The following is a 22,196-nucleotide window of genomic DNA, read 5'->3' on the forward strand; positions in this document are numbered from 1 at the left end:
CCACTGGAGACACTCCATGTTACACCTGAACTCAAACCAGCAGAACTCTGAAAGTATTAGGCACTTCCATAAAAAACGGTATTATTCTCATATCAGTGTTATGTACAGTATATCAACAATGGTCCCATTTATTTCTTAAAGCAACTAAAAGAGCCAGTGTAATTTGTGCTTTTATGAATTTCAGAGGTCAGAATGTACAATGTAACACCAAATAAACATACAGGTAACCACTGGGTTTTGCATGTTTCAAATAGAGCATAAAAACATTCAAATACAATAATGCACCTTTCACTAGTTTTCAAAGCCTCTTCAAAGTTTATGTAAATACTGTATGTCCACTCCATAACTTGTTTTCCCTGCTAGTCTTTTAGGTTTCATCACGATGGGATATGAAGTCAGTCAACCATTCCCTATCTAACCAGTACACATGTCAGAATGCTTGTCAAACAAAGTTCAGCAAACATATCAGCTCTCAACCATTATTTTCTCAATCTTACATCCTTCACTTCATTCTGTTTTCTATAACTTATAGAATAGAGTTAGCGTAAACATAGAAGCCAAGGATTCCCATCTAACTACCCTTTAAAACAACATGTCTAGATTTTCTTGAAGAAAAGCTGATATTTGAAGGTGAGCCAAAGGGCTCTGCTGTCTCTCTGGGGAGGCTGGATTGAGATGTGGTATTATGCAGCCAATATTAAAGAGGATAGATCCCTTTGGACCCTTGAGACCTGCCACTGAAATTGTTAAATGGGATATTGAGGAGGCGCCATTTATGGATCCAGAGGTAAGCTATTTGCTTAATGAACTTTAGGCTTGAGAAACTCTGGAGTCTTTGTAGCTGATGTCCAGAGTGTACACACGCACACATCAGCTACATCAGAACGGTGCAGCTAAGACCTAAATCTTCATTGATCAAAATCGCTACATTGGAAGCCAGTTGTTTTCAACAGCGTTCAGATGTTGTTTCCTCAAAAAGTAACAGTACTCATAAAACCAGGCACTGTAAATACCTCAATGTTGCCATTGAATACATTCTGTTAGCACACTGCTAAACTTTGATGAAACCATATTGGTACATTTATTAAAATCTGAGAAGGGGAAATGAGCTTGTAATGAGCTGAGGGCTGCATCCAGTTTGTGGAGCTAGCATGCATATTTTCTCCTCATCTAGCCCCCCCCCAATCCTCACTCCCTCCTGGTCACTGCACCAAGGGGCTCACCCACACCTCATCACTCCCCGCCGGAAGAGGGAGGGAATTTACTTCCCCCCTCCCTCTCCCACTTCTACACTACTGCTGGGCAAAGCTGGACTCAATCAACAGTGTCTTTCTCTTTAGTACAGTTCAAGGGGCATGGAGAAAGGAGAGCAGAGCAAAGCAAGCAACAGGAAACCTACCTCCCTTTGTTTAAGAGGCCCCTTCTTGTTGTCCAATGACATGTCTTTAGATGGGAGACTGGGTTGTTGCAAACAACATTATTTTGAGGCAGACTTGAAATCCAATTCCGCTCTAGGGGATTCGTTCATGTGTCTACACCTTATGCCTAATACCCATGCAAAGGTATCATGGTCTACAAACTTTTGCAAGTCAGAAAAATTATATATCCAAGGCCATATATTTCAGTATAGGTTTTTAATAATAGCTCTTATTGGAATGACAAGATAATTCATATTTATATATGGCTAACAAACAGTTTTTTCATCATACAACTGCAACCAGTATTCCTTTATTACATAGTTATAGAGTGCTGATGTTTTACATCAATTGTGTGTGTTATCAAAATATACAGATCCCCTCTTTATCTTACAAATATGTATCTTATGTTAGACATTGAGTATCAGTTATAGTCTCTGAAACTTAAAGTAAGGAATGCAATCCAGCATGCCTGTCCTAAAGAGTAACAAAAACATCTCACTCTAACCTCCAAAACATCTAATGCAAGGCTTAAAGTAAGTGATATGAACTTATAGTTCTTAAATTGATGGAGTTCTAAGATAACATAAGTTAATACATGACTCAGGGCAACAGGCTTGGGTTATCCCGTAGCTCAGTAGCAACCAATACTAAACAGTCCAGCAATTGGGATTAGGTGCCAGCCTTCGGCAGTCTATCACATTGTGTTTGCACTCAGTGAATACATTTGCATCTAAGTGTGACCTCCCATGTCAATATAGCATCACAACGTCTTTACGCAAAGCAGATTTGGTACATTTCCAAGCGATAAGCTAAAGACGTGTTTTAACATGTTAATAGCACTCGCGTCAACACCTCTGGAAAAGAAGACTGTTTCGACCTCTAGCACTTTCTCAAGAGCCTTTGAGTGTTGTAACTAGATATTACATGGAATACTACATTACAAAAGGAAATAATCAGTGTTGACAATTTGACTTCACAACCTTTGCACAAAATTACACTTAAACCATGCTATTGTACAATTGAATATAAGTGAGTTCGGTGAATAACTAATTTTGTATTCTTCATAAACTACTGTATTTTAGAAATCCTGTAGCTGCCAACTATAATTTGATCATGTAATAAAGATGTGCTTGTCTGGGGCTACAACAAAAATGTATGCTGTTAGGAAACCCTGATGTAATACATGAACTAGTCAAGTAATTCCACTACCAGCGCACTACACTAAACAGGCCAACTTTTAAAAACAGCTACCTAAATACCATGGGATGGTATCCTAACAAACATTTTCAGATGCTTTAGTTCCCAATAAGTTGCAGCCAATCTATCAAGTAAAATAAGCAAACATTTGTATTTATACTTGCAGATAAGTAATTGATAGGTCAATTCTTTATTTTCTCAAGTAAAAAACAAGAAAAAAATTAAGTAGTATTTTTCCCTAGCAGATTAGTTGTGTGAGATCTCACAAATAGTTAAGAGTATCTCCAACTCAAGCTACGTAGGAGCTGGCTAATCTTCTTTCATGATGCCCCTGGCTAAAATGCCCTTCAGGCAACCAGGTGGGGCTACTCTATAGGGATCCTTACAGGGTCCTAGCGTTGCTTGGTGACCACCAGGTTCCTTAGCATGTCAAAGGAGTTGCCGTCAGGCTGCACGGAGACCACGCCCTGCTCCTCGGAGCGCACCTGCAGGAAGCCGTTGTCGTCGAGGCCCACCACGACAGCCTGGGGGCCATCCTCACTCCACAGACGCACCTGGGTCCCACTGAGACAAGACGGAGGGCACAGCAAGGTCAATTGTGTCAATAAACACAATTCCCATGTTTAGATGTTATGTCTGAAGAGTGAGAGGTGTTAATGAATGTGTCTGTGTGGGAAAGAAGTTCCTCTTGAATGGCAATTAATATTATGATCAGCAGTAGCAACGGGAGTAGATTTTACAGGTAGCCTACAGAGTATAAAATAATATCCATCCAAGTTATCTTACTTGTGCATCCATCTCTTGTAGTAGAGGGGTAGGACGGCCTCTGACCCCCGTTCTTGGAAGTCAGAGATGAGCTGCTCCAGGCAGGTGAGGGTGCGGCCGATGAGCTGGGCTGAGCTAAGGGCCTCCAGGCTTGTGCCATGCTCTCGGTTGTGCTGCATCACCAGGTCGTTGATGGCAATGGTGGGATTGCTGTTGCTGACGTTAAAGCCACAGCCTGGAGAAGCAGATTGTTTAAAGACATTAATTGAGAAGACACTTCACCAAGAATAACAAATGGTATTTTATTCAAGCACTGTTTTTTTCTACAAGTTAACAGGTTAAGTCTTCAACAGAAGCTCTATTATACTGCACTTGGATAAACATAAGTAGAAGAGGATTCTGACCAATGAGGAGATGGAAGGTTGGTCCCATGACTGTTGATGTCACCAACACTCCTCCTAGCTTCATCAGGTTACCGTAGTAAATGTCATTAGGCCACTTCACCCTTAGGTCGATGTCCTACAACAAGACCAAAACTGACGTTGAGATACACTTCTATACCACACATACACTGGGGCGGCAGGTAGCCTAGTGGTTAGAGCGTTGGACTAGTGACCGAAAGGTTGTAAGATCGAATCCCTGAGCTGACAACGTAAAAAAAATATGTTGTTCTGCCCCTGAACAAGGCAGTTAACCCAATGTTCCTAGGCCGTCATTGAAAATAAGAATTTGTTCTTAACTGACTTGCCTAGTTAAATAGAGGTAAAATATATATATCTTTTTTTGTTGGTGTAACACATCAATACATGAAAGTACTATTAAATACAGAGATATAGTACACTATACCGTATCCACTTTTATACAATGGGTGGGTCTAATCCTGAATGATGATTAGTTAAAACCGCATTCCAGCCAGTGTCTATTCCACAAGTTACCACCAGCTAAATCTATGACGTTAAAATGGCTATTTACTCTGTTCCATCGGACTGCGCAATCCACTGTCTCATCAGCCCAGTCAGGCAATTTATAAACTTAATTTCCACTATTAAAAGCATCGAGACATTCTCACATTTCTTTTGCACTAACATGTAGTTTTCAACAATGGAGATTTGTATATAAACCTTGCTGTCTGTCTCTCCAACATTTTCAACATTGTTTCAATATTCAAATTCGATCTCCAGCTGTCCCATAGTAATGAACATGTCAGGAGATGGGATGTGGCAGACAGGCAAGCAGCTTTTCTCAGCCAGTCAAAATCAGCATAATGTTTATGGATATACAGTGAGGGAAAAAAGTATTTGATCCCCTGCTGACTTTGTACGTTTGCCCACTGACAAAGAAATGATCAGTCTATAATTTTAATGGTAGGTTTCTTTGAACAGTGAGAGACAGAATAACAAAAAAATCCAGAAAAACGCATGTCAAAAATTTTAGAAATTGATTTGCATTTTAATGAGGGAAATAAGTATTTGACCCCCTCTCAATCAGAAAGATTTCTGGCTCCCAGGTGTCTTTTATACAGGTGACAAACTGAGATTAGGAGCACACTCTTAAAAGGGAGTGCTCCTAATCTCAGCTTGTTACCTGTATAAAAGACACCTGTCCTCAGAAGCAATCAATCAGATTCCAAACTCTCCACCATGGCCAAGACCAAAGAGCTCCCCAAGGATGTCAGGGACAAGATTGTAGACCTACACAAGGCTGGAATGGGCTACAAGACCATCGCCAAGCAGCTTGGTGAGAAGGTGACAACAGTTGGTGCGATTATTCACAAATGGAAAAAACACAAAATAACTGTCAATCTTCCTCGGCCTGGGGCTCCATGCAAGATCTCACCTCGTGGAGTTGCAATGATCATGAGAACGGTGAGGAATCAGCCAGAACTACACGGGAGGATCTTGTCAATGATCTCAAGGCAGCTGGGACCATAGTCACCAAGAAAACAATTGGTAACACACTACGCCGTGAAGGACTGAAATCCTGCAGCGCCCGCAAGGTCCCCCTGCTCAAGAAAGCACATATACATGCCCGTCTGAAGTTTGCCAATGAACATCTGAATGATTCAGAGGACAACTGGGTGAAAGTGTTGTAGTCAGATGAGACCAAAATGGAGCTCTTTGGCATCAACTTAACTCGCCGTGTTTGGAAGAGAAGGAATGCTGCCTATGACCCCAAGAACACCATCCCCACCGTCAAACATGGAGGTGGAAACATTATGCTTTGGGGGTGTTTTTCTGCTAAGGGGACAGGACACCTTCACCGCATCAAAGGGACAATGGACGGGGCCATGTACCATCAAATCTTGGGTGAGAACCTCCTTCCCTCAACCAGGGCATTGAAAATGGGTCGTGGATGGGTATTCCAGCATGACAATGACCCAAAACACACAGCCAAGGCAACAAAGGAGTGGCTCAAGAAGAAGCACATTAAGGTCCTGGAGTGGCCTAGCCAGTCTCCAGACCTTAATCCCATAGAAAATCTGTGGAGGGAGCTGAAGGTTCGAGTTGCCAAACGTCAGCCTCGAAACCTTAATGACTTGGAGAAGATCTGCAAAGAGGAGTAGAACAAAATCCCTCCTGAGATGTGTGCAAACCTGGTGGCCAACTACAAGAAACGTCTGACCTCTGTGATTGCCAACAAGGGTTTTGCCACCAAGTACTAAGTCATGTTTTGCAGAGCGGTCAAATACTTATTTCCCTCATTAAAATGGAAATCAATTTATAACATTTTTGACATGGATTTTTGTTGTTGTTATTCTGTCTCTCACTGTTCAAATAAACCTACCATTAAAATTAGACTGATCATTCCTTTGTCAGTGGGCAAACGTACAAAATCAGCAGGGGATCAAATACTTTTTCCCTCACTATATACAAAGAACTATCAATAGAAAACAGGTAAAAACGAAACGAAGTGCAGCTAGTTTGCGGTCTTTCAAGATTCAGTTTGAAGTGATTGTGTTAGTTGTGTTGTTGGCTAGCTCCTCTGAACAACAGTGTCCTGATGAGATAGCACATTTTCTATGCCAGGCAACGTCCATTGTTATGGATACGTCCATTGTTATGGACGTATCCAAATAAATGTAATTAGAAAACAGTTCAAACAAACGCAAATCCAGCTACTTTGCTGTTATTCTGGCAGCACTGTTTGACATGACTGTAAGTTAGATGTAGTTGGCTAGCTAGCAAGGGATAAGAACATTGCCAGCCAGTATGGTAATGGACCATTCAGAACGAAGGACTGTGTCGCGTCCATAGATACAGAACAAAAAGACTGAACAACTGGGTCGTGTCTCTGGCAACCGAACCGATAGAACAAACGACCAGCCAGCTTGGGTAGCAACCCTAGATTTGTGTCGGGACTATATCTTGTGGAAGGATGAAATAGTATGAATAAATTAATCAAAATAACATTTTTATTGATATATGTCAATCATTATTTGAATATGTTGGTAACCTGTTGTATAAAAGTGATAATGCCCTTGAAGCCGGTGTTTGGAGGACCGTGCCAATATATCCTCCAAACACCAGATTCTCGGGCATTATTACTTAAATAATCAAATATGTAGTAATACATGTAAGACATGACATGCTATACATGGAAATAGTTAGTTCTAGAACAAGCTAAGACAGAGATCAAAATAATTAGTTTTACATGCCCTGTCTGTAAAACCAATCGGTACAAGAAATGACATAACCGTGCAAATGTAGCATCTACACGGGTTCAAAATACCATACTGTATGTCTGTCAACCTGAACAGCTCTTCTGAGTCTGGCCTGCTTTGAAGGTTAGGTTCTCCCCATCTGCAGCACATCCCTTAAAACGGCCACCATGTCTGTTTATATTTACCCATAACTCATGGCACACATCTACAATGGCTTTGACAGACCTACATTACCTCCAACAATGGCATATCCAGCTACATGTAAACCTGGCCTCTAGTTTTGATTAAGAGAGAAATATTTAGGCAAAGTGTTGGCTGTTATTTCTTCACGTACAGTACTATTTCCTGTGCCATGCATTGGCTTGTTCTACACTTTGGCTGACTGGCCAGAGCCCATAAACAACTGGGCAGTGTGACACCAGTGTGTTTCTCATCACAGACCCCCACACTGCAGCGCATATATTTTCTCACACACACACAAACACTCCTGGAAGCAAAATAGGGCCCTTACAGCATGTAAAATAGATGCTTAATGAGAGAGGGGGAGAAAGGAGAGTTCTAGCACAGAACCCTTTGATCAGTGAGTTAGACATACCATCCATTTGGAGAGGGAAGTGCATTGCGTTGAACAGAACAAGGAGGGACACCTGACTGGCCATAAACAGCTGTGTGAAACCTGGAGCCCTTTATTCGGCATAAGGAGTGCTCCCAATGGTAAATGTATCAGTGCAGTAAGTAAAGTATTCTAGTGATGACAGGCTTAACCTTAGTGACATAGATTGGAATAGGGCAGGTCTATGGCTGTAGCTTGGAGATACACCACATGACCAAAAGTAAGTGGACACCTGCTCGTTGAACATCTCATTCCAAAATCATGGGCATTAATATGGAGTTGGTCCCCCCTTTGCTGATATAACAGCCTCCACTCTTCTGGGAAGGCTTTCCACTAGATGTTGGAACATGGCTGCGGGGACTTGCCTCCATTCAGCCACAAGAGCATTAGTGAGGTTGGGCACTGATGTTGGGCGATCAGGTCTGGCTTGCAGTCGGTGTGCCAATTCCCCCCAAAGGTTTTTGATGGGGTTGAGGTCAGGGCACTGTGCAGGCCAGTCAAGTTCTTCCACACCGATCTCGACAAACCATTTATGTATGGACCTTGCTTTGTGCACAGGGGCATTGTCATCCTGAAACAGGAACAGGGCCTTCCCCCAAACTGTTGGCACATCTAGAATGTCATTGTATGCTGTAGCGTTAAGATTTCCCTTCACTGGAATTAAGGGGACTAGCCCGAACCATAAAAAACAGCCCCAGAACATTACTCCTCCTCCACCAAACTTTATAGTTGGCACTATGCATTCAGGCAGGTAGCGTTCTCCTGGCATCCACTAAACCCAGATTCGTCCATCTGACTGCCAGATTGTGAAGCGTGAGACATCACTCCACAGAACGCGTTTCCACTGCTCCAGATTCCAATGGCGGCGAGCTAACACCACTCAAGCCGACACTTTGCATTGCATGGTGATCTTAGGCTTGTGTGCGGCTGCTCGGCCATGGAAACCCATTTCATGAAGCTCCCGACAAACAGTTATTGTGCTAACGTTGCTTCCAGAGGCAGTTTGGAACTTGGTAGTGAGTGTTGCAACCCGATTTTTATGCGCTACGCGCTTCAGCACTCGGCTATCCGATTCTGTGAGCTTTTGTGGCCTACCACTTCACGGCATCCTATGACGGTGCCACTTTGAAAGTCACTGAGCTCTTCAGTAAGGCCATTCAACAGCCAATGTTTGTCTATGGTGATTGCATGGCGGTGTGCTCGATTTTATACACCTGTCAGCAACGGGTGTGGCTGAAATAGCAAAATCCACTAATTGAAGGGGTGTCCACATACCTTTGTATATATAGTGTAGCTTGGTGGTAACCATGCAGCAGTAGTATGTAGTGATTGTACCTGGTAACCGGGAAGGGTGCGTACGGCCTCCACCACAGCCAGGGCAGCCAGGTGCTGCAGGAAGGGGATCCTCTGGCCCAGTCTGGAGCTCACAGCCACTTGCACATGCACACTAAACATGGCACACCCCAGAGGACTCAGCCACGCATTCCCCCCACGGCCTGACATACGGAAAATGCAACAAAAAACACAGTAAGAGGCGACATGATGTAACAATCCACCTTTAGGTTGTTCATTGGAACGAGGTACAAAAATGTACCAATGTAGGTGAATTGAAAAGTAATAGCTAAGTGAGGGAGAGAGAGCAAGAAAAAAAGCGAGCGAGAGAGCGCTGTGGTGGAAACTGACCTCTACCCTGGGTCTGTCGAGCCGCTACAGCAGTTAACCCCATTTCCTCAGGCAGCTGGAGCATCAACCTGGAGGACAGGAGGGAAGGAAGGTGTCAGAATATGAAAGTGTTGCCTTCACATAACTGATTAGTGATAAGAGTATTATTCATACACTGACAACACTCTGTAAATGACACCCTTTGAGAAAAATAGTAGTTGAGTCACTAGTTTAGTTCTGCATTCAATCATTGATGTTACAGAAATCATTTCTCAAAGTATTAGCTAGCTGAGGAGGAAGGTCCTATCACTTTCTCACACACACACCCCGTCAGTGCTGGGCCCTTAGCCCTGCTACACTGCGTGTGACGTGTCTACTTCAACAACTCACCAAAAACATAGGCCCATTTCATGTGTGATTAGTCAAACACAAAAACACAAGCAACTGCCTTTGCACTGAGAGTAAAAAAAGGACTCTGTTGATCAATCATTTTCAAATATTTTCTCCTCTCTCTCAAGTAGCTTGGCTGCAGATGCCTGGTAGTTAATATTTCCTTTCTAGAAGGCCCAGAGCTACTAGTGTCGCTTTGGATGGCCACCCTGCATTAATCACACTCAGTTAAAGATAAACTACTCAGGTAGGTGGTGTTAACTCTGCACCTCTCCTTTAACCCCAAACACACACCACAAATACACACAGGCCCAGGAGCTAATGCTTTTTAAACACAATCTTTTTACATTTTAGTCATTTAGCAGACGCTCTTATCTAGAGTGACTTACAGGAGCAATTACGGTTAAGTGACTTGCTCAAGGGCACATCAACAGACTTAACTTAGTTGGCTCAGGGATTTGAACCAGCAACCTTTTGGTTACGGGCCCAAAGCTCTTAACCGCTAGGCTACCTACATGTTCTTATCTAATCATTTGGTCAGCAATTAATCAATTAAAATGAAGTGTTGCTTCCTAAGTGGACAGTTTGATTTCATAGAACTGTCCTAAGTGGACAGTTTGATTTCATAGAAGTGTGATTGACTTGGAGTTACATTGTGTTGTTTAAGTGTTCCCTTTATTTTTTTGAGCAGTGTATTTCAATTGACTGATTTCCTTATATAAACTGTACATTTTTGCATGATGGGTTTGTATTTTGGTTTAGTGTATATTTCAACAAACTAATTTTTCATGAATGCTAATCTTATGTTTCTGACAACAGAAACGATTTCAGAACAATCAGATGGTGGGTGTCGAAATCCGTTTTCTTGTGCTTTTTGAGGTGGAATTACTATTGTTTGCAGCAAATTCCTTGATCTACGCAAATATGTCAGAGCTATGCATGGCTGAGTGTGGTGGAAGCAAAAAAAGAGAAACGTGAGAAAATGTAAAAAAACTAAAACAAAACGCTGATTTGCAGATGTAGGAATTTGTTGTCTCAAACTGATAGTAATTAAATTGGACGTGGTATAATGGCACGACGGCAAAAAAACCTGCCATCCCTTGCTCAACAAAAACCTGCCATCCCTTGCTCAACAAAAACCTGCCATCCCTTGCTCAACAAAAACCTGCCATCCCTTGCTCAACAAAAACCTGTGCGGTCAAAAAACTGAAGCATTTAAAAAGTTCTAGACACAGGGATTTTTTTTAAAATAACTTGAATATTAAGTATTCTGCTGTACTTTCTTCGCCAAACTAAGATTAATACAATTTTGACTGAATAAAAATAAAAGTAGCAACATGCAATTTGTTAATCAATTATGATGATGTTGAGTAATGCTTGGCTATGAACCTGTGTTAAGAAAATAGCTTTCATGCATGGTTTAGTTTAAAAAAGGCATGAAATCCTGTATACTGCCATGTCATAGTAAATCTCGCACTGCTCTTCCAAATCTTCCCTCACACAGACAGTATTTGTGTGCCGCAGTGTGAGCTGTGTGAGTCATGTCTGTGAACCATGTTAGCAGGAGCATGACCTCTCCGCGTCTGAGGCCAGTTAGGAGGTGGCCAGGCTCGGAGCACCGCGCAGGTGCCCTAATTGAGCGCTGACGCTGTTTGGCAGGACCAGGGAGAACCCTGCGCGCCGCTCCGTGACGACGGCCGCCCCCTCGCCAATCAAGGCGCGAGGTGAAGCGAACAGGGGGCCCAGCTGGCTCTCTGGAGTCCTTCAGCCACAGAAATTTGCTTTTAATAAGAACATCAGTGCCTTAACTAGGCTAGGAAGACTTTCGCTGACCTACTCACCAGGTTGCCAGGGTACCGCTGTCCACCATTAAGTGTCTGATACAGCTGGAGGTGTGGGTCGCGTGTGGGTGTGCATGTTTTCTTCAATTTGTGTGTAAGAGGTGTGTGTGTGAGTGTGTTTTTCCGTTGTTTACAGCCGAGGAGGAAGATAATGGCTGAGATGCAGTGGGAAGTGGGTGAATGAAGAGATGTACTACTGATAATGTGAAAAGATGCCGTGTAAATAGGAAATAGCCTACGCATACTCGACTGACTACTGTCGAAGAGTAGAAAGTTTGAAGCACTTCATGAAAACATCTGGATGAATACTCAAAGCACTTCCGCAATATCCATAAGGAAGTCAACCTTCAGAATAGGCCATTTCCACCCCAAATCGTGGGCCACTGATTCAAACAGTGCAGTCGGAGAGTATTCAGACCCCTTGACTTTTTCAATTTTTTTTTTTACGTTACTGCCTTATTCTAAAATGGATTGAATAGTTTTCCCCCCTCATCAATCTACACACAATAATCCATAATGACATAGCATAAACAGGTTAAGAAATGTTTGCTAATTTATTAAAAATAAAAAACTGAAACATCACATTTACATATGTATTCCGACACTTTACTCAGTACTTTGTTGAAGTACTTTTGGCAGCGATTACAGCCTTGAGTCTTCTTGGATATGACGCTACAAGCTTGGCACACCTGTATTTTGGGAGTTTGTCCCATTTTTCTCTGCATATCCTCTCAAGCTCTGTCAGACTGGATGGGGAGAGTCGCTGCAGAGCTATTTTTAGGTCTCTCCAGAGATGTTCGATTGGGCCACTCAAGAACATTCAGAAACTTGTCCCGAAGCCACTCCTGCGTTGTCTTGGCTGTGTGCTTAGGCTTGTTGTCCTGTTGGAAGGTGAACCTTTGCTCCACTAAGGTCCTGAGCGCTCCGGAGCAGGTTTTCGTCAAGGATCTCTCTGTACTTTGCTCCGTTCATCTTTCATTCAATCTTGACTAGTCTCCCCGTCTCTGCCGCTGAAAAACATCCCCACAGCATGATGCTGCCACCATCATGGTTCAAAGTAGGGATGTTATTGGCCTCTGCCTTTTACTGAGTGGCTTTCGTCTGGCCACTATCATAAAGGCCTGATTGGCGGAGAACTGCAGAGATGGTTGTCCTTCTGGAAGGTTCTCCCATCTCCACAGAGGAACTCTAGAACTCTGTCAGAGTGAACATCGGATTCTTGGTCACCTCGCTGACCAAGGCCACTGGTACCCTTCCCCAGATCAGTGCCTCGACACAATCCTGTCTCGGAGCTCTACTGACAATTCCTTCAACCTTATGGCTTGGTTTTTGCTCTGTAATGTACTGTCAACGGTGGGACCTTATATAGACAGGTGTGTGCCTTTACAAATCATATCCAATCAATTGAATTTACCATTTAGGTGGATTCCAATCAAGTTGCAGAAACATCAAGGATGATCAATGGAAACAGGATGCACCTGAGCTCAATTCCGAGTCTCCTAGCAAAAGGTCTGAATAGTTATGTAAATAAGGTATCAGTTTTTTTGGTTTTAAAACATTTGCAAAAAATTCTAAAAACCTGTTTCGCTTCATTATGGGGTAGTGTGTGTAGATTGAGGGAAAAAAATATTTAATCAATTTTACAATAAGGCTGTAACGTAACAAAATTTGGAAAAAGTCCAGCGTCATTATTAGTCCAAGGTCTCAAAAGCACCTTTTAAAAAACAGAATTGTAGTCAAAATAGGCCTACTGAATGGTGGAATATTATGAGTAAGAGTGAGAGAGTGCCATAGGGAGAGACAGAGAGAAAGAAAGGGAGAGCCACTTCAAGTCTGTCTCCTCCTCCCAGACTGCTCTGGTCTCTATTATAGAGTCAGTACAGAGCCCAGCCACAGAGAGAGGAGAGAGAAAAGCTGCATTGTCCCAAAGCTGGGAACCAAAATTAACCGTTTCTGGGTGGAGGGTGTTTTACCCCCCCAAATGTATTTTTTTCTTGGGCTTTGTCACATCTAAAATAAGTTCCCCCTCTTCTCCCTGGGCCAGCTTAGCATGCAAAGCAGCGTGAAATACATTTCTACAATGCAAATATGAGCTCACACAAAACAACTCAGTCCTAAACATGGTAATGCTCTTATACGCTCAATGAGAGATTGTCAATAAAGAAGGAGGTGGGGGGTATGGGTGTTTGTGTGTGTGTGTGTGTGTGTGTGTGTGCGTGCGTGCATGTGTGTGTGTGTTTGAATGAAGAGCCATCTCTAATAAGGGCCAGCTCAGCCAGTCCAGGGCTGTAAAGCTTGGGGGGCTAATGCATTCCTCTAGAAAGTCAATCTAATTTTGAAAGCACATACACAGAGTGCCACAGAGGTCACCGCTGGCTCAGAAAAGCCCAAACACATTCGAAAAATTCTCAATAACGTCCACAAAAACGGAAAGAAAAGGCCCACAATTAACAATTAGACGGCTACAATGGAAGGGCTTTCACCTGCAAGTGACACAAATGGACAAGGAAACTAAGCTTGGGCGGTATACAGGGGTATTTGGAAATAGACATGGGATGGTTTATCAATACGTTTTTATATTTGTAGCTACTTTATAGGTACAATACCTGCAGTCAGCTAGCGCAGAAATTAGGAAATAAAGCAGATCACATTGTTCATTTCACCGGTCACATTATTTTACATTATGAAGCTCACCGTAGTTCGCCAAAACAGTTGAGCCAGTCACGTGTTTGTTTGTAAATAGCACAATGGGAGATGACTTTCATACTGAAAGTCAAGTTTTTTTGTTTTTCCCCCCTCAATAGAGTGATCAGGGGTGTGCAACTATAGAAAATGAGTGCAGCACATTCCGCAGCAAATTGCTCCATTTTTATCAGATGACAACAGAAGTGCAACGCTATTTGGCTGGCAGCCACGAAAGTAATTGAGCTTACAATGAAAAAGCAAGGTCTTTTTTTCAAAAACTACACATGGCCATCATATTTCTAATGTTTATCATAGAAAGAATGTAGCCAGCTACATTTCCTAATGCTTTGGATAAAGTTAATCTTTAAAATTTTAAGAGACAAAAATAGTTTACACAAAAAGTAGGCAACACCGAAAAGTACTGGAGAAAAGTAGCGACACACCAGTCAGAGCACTGTCTGTTGATAGACTGCGTTTACAAAACACAGCAAGTAATTTTTTTTGCGTTTATTTGTGTGAAAAACACTGGGGTTGCGTTAACCAGCAAGTTAAACTTGGAATTCTGCGTTATCGAAGTGGCTGAATTAATAAGCAGGCGGGAGCATCATATAGTGTTATCTGTCTGCCATGTTTAAGAAATCTATACAGCCCTCACTGCTATTTTGATTTCCTTGACATTTTTTTTCTCCTCTCCGTTCTTGGCTGTCTCCTCCCTCCCTCTTATCCGAGCAGAGCAGGCAGACCCGTTGCCCTAGCGACTCCAGACTCCACACAGAAATAATGTGTACACATGATGCTCCAGAGCCAGTACTGTTCTTCCTTCAGACAAGCATGAATATAAACTTTGTTAATTTGTACCATGTCTCACTTGTAAATGTCCAAACTCACCAAAAAGTACATTCGGTATCTCTTACCTATGTATAATTTTACGAGCTGGATTGCCTGTCTTTACAATTCATTTATTTCTTTGCACTCGTTAGCATATTTAGCGACCAGCTTCCATGGAAATTCGTTATTACTCGTGCCAATTTCGTTAGCATTCCGTAATAGACGTCCAATGGCTTCCATTTCATTTTAGCAAGCCAGGTTTTCAATGGGGTTCAAGTCCAGTGATTGAGATGGCCAGTCCATTTCTTTGTGGATTTTATTAGTGCTTGGGTTTACTATCTTGCTGGAAGATCCACTCCTGGCAGATCCACTCCTAAAATGTCCTGTTATTTATTTTATACACTCTTTTTTGCTAATCTTTATCAAGAGTGCCAATAATTATGGACCTGACTGTATGTACAGTGCATTCAGAAAGTATTCAGACACCTTCACTTTTTACACATTTTGTTAAGTTATAGGCTTATTCCAAAATTGATTAAATTGATTGTTTTCCCCCACTCAATCTAAACAAAGCAAAAACAGATTTTTAGAAATATCACATTTACATAAGTATTCAGACCTTTTACTCAGTACTTTGTTGAAGCACCTTTGGCAGCGATTAGAGCCTCGAGTCTTCTTGGGTATGATGCTACAAGCTTGGCACACCTTTATTTGGGGAGTTTGTTCCATTCTTCTCTGCAGATCCTCTCAAGCTCTGTCAGGTTGGATGGGGAGCGTCGCTGCACAGCTATTTTCAGGTCTCTCCAGAGATGTTCACACGGGTTCAAGTCTGGGCTCTGGCTGGGCCACACAAGGACATTCAGAGACTTGTCCCAAAGCCACTCCTGCATTGTCTTGGCTGTGTGCTTAGGGTTGTTGTCCTGATGGAAGGTGAACCTTCGCCCCAGTCTGAGGTCCTGAGCGCTCTGGAGTAGGTTTTCATCAAGGATCTCTCTGTACTTTGCTCCGTTCATCTTTCCTTGGATCCTGACTAGTCTCCCAGTCCCTGACACTGAAAAACATCCCCACAGCATGATGCTGCCACCACCATGCTTCACCTTAAGGATGGTGCCAGGTTTCCTCCAGACGTGACGCTTGGCATTCAGGCCAAAGAGTTTTCAATCTTGGTTTCATCAGACCAGAGATTCTTGTTTCTCATGGTCTGAGAGTCCTTTAGGGGCCTTTTGGCAAACTCCCAGCGGGCTGTCATGTGCTTCCGTCTGGCCACTCTGCCAAAAAGGCCTGATTGGTGGAGTGCTGCAGAGATGGTTGTCCTTCTGAAAGGTTCTCCATTCTCCACAGAGGAACTCTGGAGCTCTGTCAGAGTGACCATCGGGTTCTTGGTCACCTCGCTGACCAAGGCCCTTCTCCCCCGATTGCTCTGATATTTTCCACATTGACTGACCTTCATGTCTTAAAGTAATGATGGACTGTCGTTTCTCTTTGCTTATTTGAGCTGTTCTTGCCATAATATGTACTTGGTCTTTTACCAAATAGGGCTATCTTCTGTATACCACCCCTACCTTGTCACAACAACTGATTGGCTCAAACGCATTAAGGAAAGAAATTCCACAAATTAACAAGGCACACCTGTTAATTGAAATGCATTCCTGGTGACTATCTCATGAAGCTGGTTGAGAGAACGCCAATAGTGTGCAAAGCTGTCATAAAGGCAAAGGGTGGCTACTTTGAAGAATCTCAAATATAACATTTTGATTTGTTTAACACTTTTTTGCTTACTACATGATTCCATGTGTGTTATTTAATCGTTTTGATATATCTTCACTATTATTATACACTATAGAAAATAGTAAAGATAAAGAAAAACCCTTGAATGAGTAGGTTTTTATTTAACTAGGCAAGTCAGTTAAGAACAAACTCTTATTTACAATGACGCCCTACACCGGCCAAACCCGGACGACGCTGGGCCAATTGTGTGGCGCCCTATGGGACTCCCAATCACGGCCGGTTGTGATACAGCCTGGAATCGAACCAGGGTGTCTGTAGTGACGCCTCTAGCCCTGAGATGCAGTGCCTTAGACCGCTGTGCCACTTGGGAGCCCATAGGTGTGTCCAAACTTTTGACTGGTACTGTAGGAATATAAAACATTTAGGATGCCGGACTAGAAAAACGTAAATATAAAACTCCCTGTGTACTGCTGCAATAAGATTGCAACGTCCCCTTGAGCCAGAAAACATGTGACTCAGACAAAAAAACTGTATTCGAAATATGAAGGAAATTCTTGTCTTTAAGCAAGACGGATTGCACACCTCCCTCCAATCTATCTGGGTTGCTTGCGGCAGCCAAACGATACGGCCTGCTTCCCCCTGAGCCAAGGCCAGTAGCACAAAACAGCTGTGTTACTCCAGGTTGGTCTCTTCAAAATCAGCAGCATGGCCCTGATTAGAAACAGCAGTGGCCACAAGTGCAGGGACTACATCCTCAACCTGCACTGTGCACCCACAAAGACACACAATCTTTTCCCTCACTCTCTCTATTTATTTCTCACTCTCCCCCTCCATCTCTGTACACTTTAACCTATTCAAATCAAAACAATGCTGTGACTTTTAAAACAAGGAACTGACGTCTTAAGACCGAACAGTTACAGGTCAACTATTGCCAAACCTGAATGAGCAATACCTTCAAGTAGGGAAAGGAGAGGTACAGCTAGATTAAGATTAAGAGAGAGGCAGAAATGGGTAGAGCAAGAGAGCGAGAGAGAGGAAGAGACTGAGTGCCAACACCGCAGCAGCAGTAACCCCTACTACTCAACCACCCCATCCAGCAGCAGTAACCCCTACTACTCAACCACCCCATCCAGCAGCAGTAACCCCTACTACTCAACCACCTCCAAATGCCAGGCAGCAGTAACCTACTACTCAACCACCCCATCCAGCAGCAGTAACCCCTACTACTCAACCACCCCATCCAGCAGCAGTAACCCCTACTACTCAACCACCCCACCCAGCAGCAGCATTCATTTCATCTTCACTGACCAGGCTGGGACCATTGTCCAGCTCATAATTACAACAAGCCCAGAAAAAAGACATTACAAAGTAACACGTCTGGGGATGAAAGATGGGACCACCTCTCCCAGAAGAAGAGCAGGGCCCTTTTAAGTCCGGCCAGGCCTTTGTTTGGCTGGCCGGACCAGAGATAGGCTCGCAGGGCTTTGTCTTGGGGGGGCAGCTAAGCCAGAGGGGTCACTTACTCAGCGCCAATAGGTCAGAGGGACAAGTGGGGAGGAGTGGTAACTCATACCTCCCTAGACTGACATATAGTGTGTGTGTGTGTGTGTGTGTGTGTGTGTGTGTGTGTGTGTGTGTGTGTGTGGGTCCTGGATTAGTGTAAAGGCCCAGCCGCTTACCTTGTTTTCGGGGGTATAGGAGAGAATGGTGTGGGGAGGTACACATTACACATAGCAGACAAAAAGAGGATTTTCAGCCCAAAGGTTAGCCCTAGGCCTAGGGATGAAGCTATGCTCTGTTGATTCTTAAACAGGCTAGGTGAAGATGTTTCTCAACAGCATGCTGCCTGTCACAGGGAATGGCTGTTGGGGTGACGGCAAATAAACAGTAACCCGTTTTTTGCCCACACTGACGTGAATGACTGGCTCCAAGTCATTATAGTAATTTTCAATGACAAAATTAATTGACTTGACTGGATTTTATTTTCTGATAAAACTTCAATTCAAATCATAACTCATCAGGCAGAGTGATATAGGCCTAAATCTCTAATTTGGGGACCTTTTACTGAAAGCCATTTATCATGAAAACACTCTCCCATCCAATCCCCCAGATCAAAATATCTCAAATTAAGAGATTATTTCTGCCGTCGATGCTCTTTTTCACAATTGGATTTGCCGTGGTTAGCCTAAGCTAGTTTGCATTGATCATCAGCCGAAATAAAGGTGCTGATCGATAGGAGAGGAAAAACTAATCTGTAAATGTGATTAATTGAGGTAATCCTGTTGGCACAAATTATCATTTTCAAATAGCACCCTTAGAGGTGATCAATGGGAGGCGTCGTCCATTTCTGAGGGCGGGCGAGGGCAGGTCGCCCTCTTTTCCCTGACTCTGCTGGACCCTTTAAAATGGCCCTAGAGGTTTAGTCAGAAACGCTAGTCATCAGAACATACGGAGGGACGCCACTCGATTTCTTTCTTTAGAGCTGTGATGTCTTTGTTTAAAGAACGATGTCTTGGACAGGATGTCAGTCTTTCCTTGGAGCTTGCGTTTTCATGACATATGTAGAACCTTTATCACATAAAGTCTTGAGCATTTATTCTCCTCCACCCTGATGATGCCTATTGAATTTCCGATGACAAAATGTGTTCTTCATTTTAACTCCTGTTGTTCATCTGTGCCGGAGGGTGTCAGGGTGTTTCTCTATTCTCCCACTTGTGCGAGTGTCTCTCGCTCTCTCTCTCCTGCTCCACTTGAATGCTTCTATGAGGCCTGTGCCCTGCAGGTTCCTCTCCTCAAAGCCCGACCTGCAGACTCCAGCTCCTTAGCATGCCGACTTGCTGGAGATGTAAACTTTAACTCTGGTCAGCCGCGCCAGATGTTCACCAGAATATGAAATGAGGACTTTAGGCATCTGCTTACAATTTTAGATAATTGCAGGTAGAGCATGCAAGGTCAATTGGACCAATTCGATTTTTATGTACAAACCTGCTGCTGCAGTTATGGGGCATCCATTTTCTCTCTCTCTCTCTCTCTCTCTCTCTCTCTCTCCCCTTTCTCGTTTTCTACCCGTACAAGGTTCATATTTTGCACAGGAAACAGGACCCTAATTCCATACAGTGTCAGTTTGGATTTTGGATTCCCAGTCAAAACAAACACTGATTGCCAGGGCTTTGGCCCGACAACGGGGCTGCTTTAACCAGAAGAGCCCCTTGTTCACCGTGTTTGTCTTATTCCTACTTCCAGAGGAGGAAAGTGTTATGCTCCCATTAGCTTAACAGGGTCCTGTTTATGTCCCTGCAAATCAAACCAAATATGGCGTGGGTTTTCACTGCTAAATTACACCGCTGGTGGTCATCTTTCAAGTAATTTGCATTTTACGTCCATCACTTGTTCCTCTCACCAGGCCCAACCTCTCTGCTTAATGAAAGAAAAAGGAGAAGTTAGAGGAGAGGAAAAGTGGGCCCTGGGGTTTTTCTTGACGGACCTGCCGCCTGGACTCAGAGAGAATGAGAGAGAATGAGAGGAACCGGGACAAAAAGAAGAGTAGCGCTCCAGGCGCAGGGATCAGGTTCACCTGAGCAGGAAAAGCATCATTATGGCTCAGTGGACCCAGTGGAGTAGCATTCAGGAACACCATAGGGTCTTATCCCACCTTGTTCACAAATAAACACTTCCACAAAACAGTCCAGTTTAAATGTCAGTCGGATGGAGAACGCGAGGAAGATGTCTGTCTGGGTGACGGGTTGCTACTGATCCGTCTTGATGCCCCACACCACCATCTCCCACGATAAATGATTATGGACTATCAAACATTGCAGCAAACTAATGAACTGACACTTTTATGACACCATTTTCACAGTCTGACTGTGGCCAAAGTATCACACATATACAATAATAGAGATGACGACTGAGACAAGGAGCAAAGATACAGTTGAAGTCGGAAGTTTACATACACTTAGGTTGGAGTCATTAAAACTAGTTTTTCAACCACTCCACACATTTCTTGTTAACAAACTATAGTTTTTGCAAGTCGGTTAGGACATCTACTTTGTGCATGACAAGTAATTTTTCCAACAATTGTTTACAGACAGATGATTTCACTGTATCGCAATTCCAGTGGGTCAGAAGTTTACAAACACTAAGTTGACTGTGTCTTTAAACAGCTTGGAAAATTCCAGAAAATTATGTCATGGCTTCAGAAGCTTCTGATAGGCTAATTGACATAATTTGAGTCAATTGAAGGTGTACCTGTGGATGTATTTCAAGGCCTACCTTCAAACTCATGCCTCTTTGCTTGACGTCATGGTAAAATCAAAAGAAATCAGCCAAGACCTCAGAAAAAAAACATTGTAGACCTCCACAAGTCTGGTTCATCCTTGGGAGCAATTTCCAAACGCCTGAAGGTACCAAGTTCATCTGTACAAACAATAGTACGCAAGTATAAACACTATGGTACAACATTTGGAGGAAAAAGGGGGAGGTTTGCAAGCCGAAGAACATCATCCCAACCGTGAAGCACGGGGGTGGCAGCATCATGTTGTGGGGGTGCTTTGCTGCAGGAGGGACTGGTGCACTTCACAAAATAGATGGCATCATGAGGCAGGAAAATTATGTGGATATATTGAAGCAACATCTCAGGACATCAGTCAGGAAGTTAAAGCTTGGTCGCAAATGACCCCAAGCATACTATCAAAGTTGTGGCAAAATGTCTTAAGGACAACAAAGTCAAGGTATTGGAGTGGCCATCACAAAACCCTGACCTCAATCCTATAGAAAGATTTGTGGGCAGAACTGAAAAAGCGTGTGCGAGCAAGGAGGCCTACAAACCTGACTCAGTTACACCAGCTCTGTCAGGAGGAATGGGCCAAAATTCACCCAACTTATTGTGGGAAGCTTGTGGAAGGTTACCAGAAACGTTTGACCTAAGTTAAACGATTTAAAGGCAATGCTACCAAATACTAATTGACTGTATGTTAACTTCTGACACACTGGGAATGTGATGAAAGAAATAAAATATTAAATAAATAATTCTCTATTATTCTGACATTTCACATTCTTAAAATAAATTTGTGATCCTAACTGACCTAAGACTGACCTAAGACAGGGAATTTTTAAATGTCAGGAATTGTGAAAAACTGAGTTTAATTGTATTTGGCTAAGGTGTACGTAAACTTACGACTTCAACTGTATGTGCAAGATATCTGCGTCCTTGTAAAATGTCTCAAAGGCTTTTGGTTTGATAAGTCATGAGACGTTCTTTAGTAGCGAATTGAGTAGCAATTGAATAAAAAATATACAATATGACTGTGATGGGTATCTAGCCTCTATGTAATCTATCAGACTGTATGAGAAGTGTTAGGGAGTGTGAAGCGGCGGGGTTAGTGAGTGTGAAGCGGCGGGGTTAGTGA

General features: G+C 43.0%; 1 protein-coding gene across 4 annotated transcripts in view; it reads right to left on the reverse strand.

Moving 5' to 3' along the window:
* Positions 1 to 1,617: 1,617 nt before the first annotated feature.
* Positions 1,618 to 22,196, reverse strand: part of hlcs (holocarboxylase synthetase (biotin-(proprionyl-CoA-carboxylase (ATP-hydrolysing)) ligase)) — a 39,878-nt gene continuing 19,299 nt past the window's right edge. For 3 of the 4 annotated variants that reach the window (XM_024011544.2, XM_024011543.2, XM_024011545.3), the window contains 5 exons: positions 9,338 to 9,405; positions 8,990 to 9,150; positions 3,785 to 3,899; positions 3,402 to 3,615; positions 1,618 to 3,179 (listed from right to left, as the gene is read on the reverse strand). In XM_024011544.2, the coding sequence (XP_023867312.1) occupies positions 3,008 to 3,179; positions 3,402 to 3,615; positions 3,785 to 3,899; positions 8,990 to 9,150; positions 9,338 to 9,405 (730 nt within the window). In that variant the 3' untranslated portion in view covers positions 1,618 to 3,007. The remainder of the gene's footprint in view (positions 3,180 to 3,401; positions 3,616 to 3,784; positions 3,900 to 8,989; positions 9,151 to 9,337; positions 9,406 to 22,196) is intronic. The other variant, XR_011481726.1, reaches the window with a different exon arrangement.

Source organism: Salvelinus sp. IW2-2015, linkage group LG20 (assembly GCF_002910315.2).
Source record: "Salvelinus sp. IW2-2015 linkage group LG20, ASM291031v2, whole genome shotgun sequence".
NCBI classification, from domain to species: Eukaryota; Metazoa; Chordata; class Actinopteri; order Salmoniformes; family Salmonidae; genus Salvelinus; species Salvelinus sp. IW2-2015.